This window comes from Pipra filicauda, unplaced genomic scaffold, assembly GCF_003945595.2.
Source record: "Pipra filicauda isolate LSUMZ 115617 unplaced genomic scaffold, ASM394559v2 scaffold172_size1731463_pilon, whole genome shotgun sequence".
In the NCBI taxonomy this organism is placed as follows: domain Eukaryota; kingdom Metazoa; phylum Chordata; class Aves; order Passeriformes; family Pipridae; genus Pipra; species Pipra filicauda.
Genome location: NW_024104240.1, coordinates 53,951 through 60,754, shown reverse-complemented (window position 1 = coordinate 60,754; position 6,804 = coordinate 53,951). Strand labels below are relative to the sequence as shown.

Below are 6,804 nucleotides of genomic sequence, written 5' to 3'. Positions count from 1 at the left end.
CAGGTGCCAAGAGGATGGTTCCAGACTCTTTTCAGTGGTGCCCAGGGACAGGGCAAGGAGCAGCGGCCATAAATTAAAACACAAGTTTCATCTCAACATGAGGAAGAAGTTCTTTCCATGGAGGGTGGCAGAGCACTGGAACAGCTGCCCAGGAAGGGTGTTTCTGGTCTCTGGAGACAGGAGTTGTCCTGTGCATTTGTTGGCACCAGGCACAGTGGTGCCTCTTCATCAAGGGCGATACGTGACAGGGGTGTGTCCCACGTGGGTCCAAAACTCTAATAAATACATTTCCTCCCCAATCTCGAAAAGCTGTTGGGTGTTCCTTGCTGTAAATCTCACTGCCAGAGCCTTGGGCTGCTAAGAGCAGAAGCCGACTGCACGATGCTGAGCTCGGGTCTTCCCCCCGTTTTCCTGGTGCTCACAGTGCTGGAGCTGAGCTGGTCCCTGAGTGAGGAAGAAAAGAAGATAATCCTGGATGAGCATAATAGATACCGCTCCCAGGTCTCTCCTCCTGCCAGGGCTATGATGAAGTTGGTAAGTGGCTCTTATTGCAGAGGAATCTCGGGGTGTTTGTGTGGTGCAAGCCTTGATCTCAATGCTGGGAGGGATCAGGGTGTTCCTCAGGGGAGGCAGAGCAATTGTCATGTAGGGTTACAAGTAGGTGTCAATGGGGAGGTTCCCTAAATTGGCTCTAAAGAGATGAGTTTCCTTAACTTGTAGAGTTGTCTTTGATAATTTCTGGAAGTTTTTAAGTGTGATCTGAGTCCCCTGATGCTCTGTCTGAGAGTGATGCAGTTCTCACTCACGGGTGCCTCCTGGAGCTCCTTGTGATGAGGAGGAAGGGCAGGTGAGACCTTGCCATGAGCAGGTGCCATGAGCTGGAGATGTTGCCATGGCCATTTGCAGGAGCTGGAGGGGGAATCCTGCTGATGCTTTGTGTTTGCATCAACTTCAAACATGACCCCCAGGTCTTTCAGTTTTTTGGGCTGTCCATCCCACTCCTAATCCTCACCATGCCTTGTGCATGGCTGCCTTGGAGGTGAGGGATCCCCTGTTTTGCTCAGGGAAACCGAATCATGTCCCACATCATGTGTGGCTGCAGTGGGAGAACAAACAAGCTCTGGAGCTGGTGCTACCTTTTGTCTTCTATGGACTCTTGACTAAAATTTGGATATCATGTTTTATCTTCCACCACATGATTTGTCCTCACTGTTTGCAAATCATGGAGAAAGACAAGTGTTTGTCATGGATAGTTGGAGTCCTTTCCTCTTTGGGTCACCCTGTGCTTGGAGGAGACCTCCCTGCCTGACTCGAGAGTTGCCCAGGTGAAGTAAAACTTTGTGGGCTGGTAAACAGGAGCTTAACGACCAAAAGAACCAAAAATCTAAATTCAGGGAGAGGTCTGACTAGTGACTGCAGACTCCAAGGGGCCAGAGCCAGAAGCCTGAGCACTGTGACAGTTTCTCCTCGCTGAGCTGAGGACGGTCTGTGATGATGTTGGATGTGCTCCAGGTGAGGTTGTGAGAGTCGTGCTGATGCACTGACCTTCTCCTGTTTGACCTATAAGCCAAAGTTTTCTTTGTTCTGGATCTGACCATCCTGACCTCTCCTGATGACTCTGTTGGGTGGGGATTTGAATTTTACTCCTGAATGGGCAAACTGTGTGGCCAGAGAGCCCAGAGGTCCTTGGTAAGTGCCTTGTTCACGTTGGAGAGCCCTGTGTCCCTCTCTCTGTGCTGATGCTGAGCTCCTTTCAGACCTGGGACACCGAGCTGGAGGCTGATGCTCAATCCCATGCAGAGAAGTGCATCTGGGAGGACGAGGAGAGTGGCGGACACAAGGAAAACCTCTTTGCTATGGCCCCAGCCCTGGACCTCAAACATGCTGTGGCAGAATGGAACGGGGAGAGGAAATTCTACAACTTATTAACATCCACATGTCTCCCTGGGCAGATGTGTGGCAACTACAAACAGGTACAAGCTGCTGAGCTGGAGGGATGGGGCTGGTGGGAAAGGCACTGTACCAGAGCCCCAGCTCCTCCCAAAGTCTTTGCAAAGGGATGGGGAACCAGGTGGGAATCACAATGATACAGGGGGACCTGGGCATGGTGCCAGCAATGACCAGCCTTTGGGAGAAGACCTTTTTTCTGAAACAAACCCTCTTTTAGCTGCTTAGCAAAGCTGGGTGCCAGCTTGTCTCAGGCAGAGAGACAAAGTCTGGGTGTTTCTTCACAGCTTGAGTGGGAACAAGGAGGAGCAGAGATGGTTGTGGTAATTATGTGAATGGATGTATGAAGCAGCCTTCAAGGCCAGGGGACAGGTTGCCTTCACTCACTCCCCTCACCTTCACCCCTGGTCTTTGCTGTAGGTGGTCTGGGCAGACACGGAACACATTGGCTGTGGGGCAAAGCTTTGTGAGAAGATCGAAGGAAAGGAAACAGAGAACATGCACCTGCTGGTTTGCAAGTATTTTCCCCGGTAAGTCCCAGATCCTGCATGGATTGTTGCATCTTGATGGGTTTTTTTGTGCTGGAAATGTCCTTCCTTCAGTCCTTTCATCAGAGCAGAGTTTGGCCTTGGTCAGAAATGGAAGCAAAGCAGTTCCAAAGAAAGGCCTTCCTTATCTTGGGTTGGTCACAGAGGAAGGAAGGGTTGTCTGGCGATCCTTGCCCGTGATTGCTGAGGTCTGGTTCAGCTTCTGGCACAGACCCAGGGAGGAACCTTCTGCCCTGAGAGCTGCCCGAAGGTGAAGTCGCAGTAGCTGAGGGTACAAACAGCTCCCTGCTCTGGGCCTGGTTCTTCCCTGCTGGCAGCAGTGGTTGCCTGGGGTGGAGAAGCCCTTTTGCACCAGCAGGAAGGGTTGGATGTGGAGGGAGAAGTGGGTACCCCCTTCACAGCCCTGGGACCAGCTTTGGGACCACTTGCTTGGGGCTGCTGAGACCAACTTAGAGCAGCTGGTGGCTGCAGACCTTCTTAGGGGTCTTGAGCAGAAGGGAGACAGAATCACTTGTCCCAGTGCCCATCCAGTGTTTCGTTCTAAGGGATGTGCAGGATCTGGTCCATGGAGCTGTGTCCCCTGGCTTTAGCAGCCTTGGGCTCAGGCTGTTGAGTAAATGGCACTGACAGTCTGTGGCAGGAGACCATGACCTGTTTGTTACATTAATCCTGAGTTTTGCCTTGGCTGGGATATCCCAGCTGAATCACACCCCTCTTTTTCTTGGCATCTTCTGCTTCCAGGGGTAATGGGAGTATCCGAAAGCCCTACTGGAAAGGACCCCCGTGCTCAATGTGTCCCAAGGGCACAGTCTGTGTGAACAACCTGTGTGGTGAGTGAGCGAAGCCGCGCGTGTCCCTTGAGGGGCTGTTGGGACTGAACCCCCTGGGTTGGGGTCCAAGCTCTGAACCCTCCTGGAGTTTTCAGGAAGCCCTGAGCCAGCAGGTCCAAGGCTGGACCATGAGAGCTCAGGAGCAATGGCTGCTCCTAAGACAGGTCAGCTGCCTCAGGACGAGGAGAACTGGACAAGAGCCTTGTATCCCCTTGACCAGCACAACACCAGTGTCCACCACAGCTAGACCAGTACACAAAGCATCAGAGCCCACCACAACCACAGCCAAGCCCAAACCCCCAACACCAGTACCCATCAAAACAGCCAAGCCAAAACCTGCCACCCAACAGCAACCCCAACCAGGCCAGAAGCCACCACGCTGGCAGCCACAACAACCATGGCCAAGCCAAAATCCACCAGAGCTACAGCCAAGCCAACACCCACCACACCAAAATACACCAAAACTCTGGCTAAGCCAACACCTGTTGCTACACCACCAACACCTGCCACAACAGCAAAGACACAACTGAAAACTGCCACAACCACAAAGCCAGAACCAGAAAGACCTGATCCTTCTGAGGCAGCCGGGGTAACTCTTTCCTTTGAGCCCATGTTAGACCTGGATTATAATCTCCACAGGCAGAGGTAGACACTGAAGAGCCTGTTAGCTCCTTCAGTATAGAGGATCTTCTCTTCTAACTTCATGTTTTCTCCTCTTCCTTCACATCTGCCCTGGACACTGAAGAACGGGAGACAGATCAGCCCACGACTGGAGCCGCCAGTACCTGCTCGGGGCTTTCACTCTTCCTCCTCCCCAGTGCCATCCTGGTGGGCCTTCTGCTTTGAATGGTCTTTCTCAGCTCTCCCTGCTCCAGTCACCAAGGCTTTCTTCAGCACTGGTTGTTCCACAACCCTGCTGGGCTCAGGAGACCCCTCAGACAGTTTGGGCTGACACCTCCCTTCTTACGCTGCCTTATCTGCTCCAGCCCTGGCGAGCCTTCCTGAGGAGACTAAGGGCAGGAGGGTGTCTGCCATAACACTGGTGACATTGGACACTTCTCCTTTCTTCCTGGCCAGCCTGGGCTTCTGTTCCATTTGCAAGGTGGGAGTGGTGAGCTGTCCCCCAGCCGTGTGGCCGGCAGGCCCCGCCGCACCGTGTCCCCAGGGACAGCAGGATGGCTTGGAAACCCAAGTGGCAACAAGACATGGTAGTTGGCTTTAGTGTTTTTTCAGGACGAGCCTCCAGCAACAATGCTCTCTTCCCCTCTCCATATGTCTGTTTGTCTCAGATTTGGGCAAGTTTCATCTCTTTCCCTTTTTGTCCAGTAAGAATCCAATATGAGGATTTCTATTTCCCTCCTGGTTCTGGTGTAACTTTGGCCAATACTACCCAGATATTCTCCCTGCTGCTCCTCACACCCTTGCAGCCCTTGCCTCCTCCCTCTCTCCTGTCTCTGCCCCATGTCCCACTCCTCAGTTATTGCCATTATCCATTGCCACAGCTTTATTTTACACCTGTGCCTTCACCTTTGTGCACGCACAGAAGAGAAACCTTAAGCCCTGAGAGGAGCCACCATCTCCTTTGCACAGCTTTCCCTTGCAAGGCTTCCTTTCTTCTTTCTTCTTTGTATAACTGAAGTGTAATTCAATTTAAATACAGATCCCACTTGACAAATAATCTGTGTGTGGTGGAACCTGGTCCAGGAGAAACAAGTCACCGCGTGAGTCGGTACAATCTGAGCTCAAGAGAGCCAAGTGATGGTGTTACAGGTCAGTGGTGGCTCTGCTGGCCCAGCAGCACCAGCTCTCCTGCAGGGCAGCAGCTGCCCGAGGGGTGTTTTGAGGTCACGGTCGCGGCCGGCCCAGCCAGGCAGTGACCGGCAGATGGCACTGGGAGAGACACCACTGAGAACTGGGCAGCTCGGAATGCACCGCACGGATCCCTGCCGGCAGCGCCGAGCTTTATTTAATCGCCAGCTTCACACGGGGTTAAGAATCAGATTAAAAAGAACCTCCTGCCCAGGTGCCGCGGCTGCTGCGCGTTCTCGGGGCAGGCTGAGCTCCTGCTGCCCAGCTGCTCTGGGGGGAAAAATCCATCCGGGGGCTATGGACACATGAGAAAAGTGCAGCCAGAGCAGCTGCTGTTCCCCTGGGCTGAGGGCTGAGGGGCTGGAGCTGGTGCAAAACCACGTCTGGTTTTGCATCTGGGTGGAGGAGAACGTAGGGTGAATTCCCTACAAAGAATCCAAAGAGCAGAAAAGCATTTCTCCTCCCAGCAAAATCAGGGCACTTGGGCTACACCTGATTTTTTGCAGTGCTGGAAGTGTCCCCCCTGCTCCCACCATGGTCTCCCTCGCCTCAGCTGCCCTTTGGCACTCGCTGTGCTGGTTCAGACAATCCCCCACTCCCACCCTGCCCAGCTCACAGGGGTTCCCAGTCAACATGTGTGTCCCAGTGTTTTAAAGTCACAGAATCATAGAATGGATGAATGAATAGTGTGGAAGACAATAAACTCCTCCAGAGCTCATAAAAGTGGGTGAGTAGGGAAGAGAAACATCCTGTTCCTACCAAGCCAGTGCATGAGCCTTGTTAGACACCAACCAGCCATGTTCAAGACCCTCAGGATGTGAGTCAGTAGAAAACCAGGCTTGATTACTACAGAGTGGGGCCTCTCTGGAGCCACCAGCCATGAGCAGCCCCTGTCAGGTGTCGGTGTGTGGCTCCTGTCCCTGTGCAGAGGGTCCCCGGGGTGTGGTGGACGGGCTGTTCCTGCATTCCACACACACTTACCTAATGCCGGCTGGACAGGAGTGTGTCAGCTCCAGGGTGGGGCTTGGGCCTTGCACTGCTAATCTTGATGCTTCAGACATTGGCTCCAGACAGAGCTGTCAGAGCAGGTTTGGAGTTGAGAGATGTCCCTGCACCCTTTTAGCAGCAGCTGCCCTGCCCTTGCCGATGCATCAGCTGTTACTCACGTTTCCCCACGAGCCACATGCCCTGGTGGTGACTCCTCCAGGGCTGTTTGCTCTTCCCCACAAGCTCTGGGCATCCCATTTTCCTTTATCCTTGTTGCCATACTCTCTCCTGCAAGACAGCCAGGACATTGTAGGGCCAGGGGCTACGTGGAGCCTGGCCCTGCATCTCCACATCGTTTGCAGAGACCAGCACCTGCACTGGTCTAGTGGAAGGTGTCCCTGTCCATGGCAGGGGGTTGGAATGAGATGAGCTTTAAGGTCACTTCCAATCCAAACCATTCTGGGATCCTCAGCACCGCCTTGTTCCTCATCAGCCAGGCCACGGTGAGCTGGCCAGCAGGAGCTGGGGCTTGTGTTGATCCCTTCTGGATGTTTCTCCAGGTCTATGGAGCAAGGCTGTTGAGGTGTCTCTGAGATGGATTTGCCTTAGCAAGAAATGGGAACCTCTGGTTTGACCAGCTGAGTTGAAGCCTGGTGAGATGTTGGCCTCAAACCCTGCTTGCA

At 53.4% G+C, this 6,804-nt stretch overlaps 1 protein-coding gene across 1 annotated transcript; it reads left to right on the top strand.

Annotated features, from left to right (window-relative positions):
• The first annotated feature begins 254 nt into the window (after window positions 1-254).
• On the top strand, window positions 255-4,986 carry LOC113991995 (peptidase inhibitor 16-like). The gene is made up of 5 exons (XM_027728833.2): window positions 255-534; window positions 1,758-1,973; window positions 2,368-2,477; window positions 3,237-3,325; window positions 4,071-4,986. Exons 1-5 carry the CDS (start codon window positions 382-384, stop codon window positions 4,169-4,171), a joined length of 669 nt encoding a protein of 222 aa, XP_027584634.1. The 5' UTR covers window positions 255-381; the 3' UTR covers window positions 4,172-4,986.
• The last annotated feature ends 1,818 nt before the right edge of the window (window positions 4,987-6,804 follow it).

Bases quoted from the DNA above. Each gene is read 5' to 3' on its own strand.
- LOC113991995 (XM_027728833.2), top strand. From the start codon at position 382: ATGCTGAGCTCGGGTCTTCCCCCCGTTTTCCTGGTGCTCACAGTGCTG. The intron at 535-1,757 runs GTAAGTGGCTCT...AGCTCCTTTCAG, and splicing joins CCAGGGCTATGATGAAGTTG to ACCTGGGACACCGAGCTGGA. The intron at 2,478-3,236 runs GTAAGTCCCAGA...TTCTGCTTCCAG, and splicing joins GTTTGCAAGTATTTTCCCCG to GGGTAATGGGAGTATCCGAA.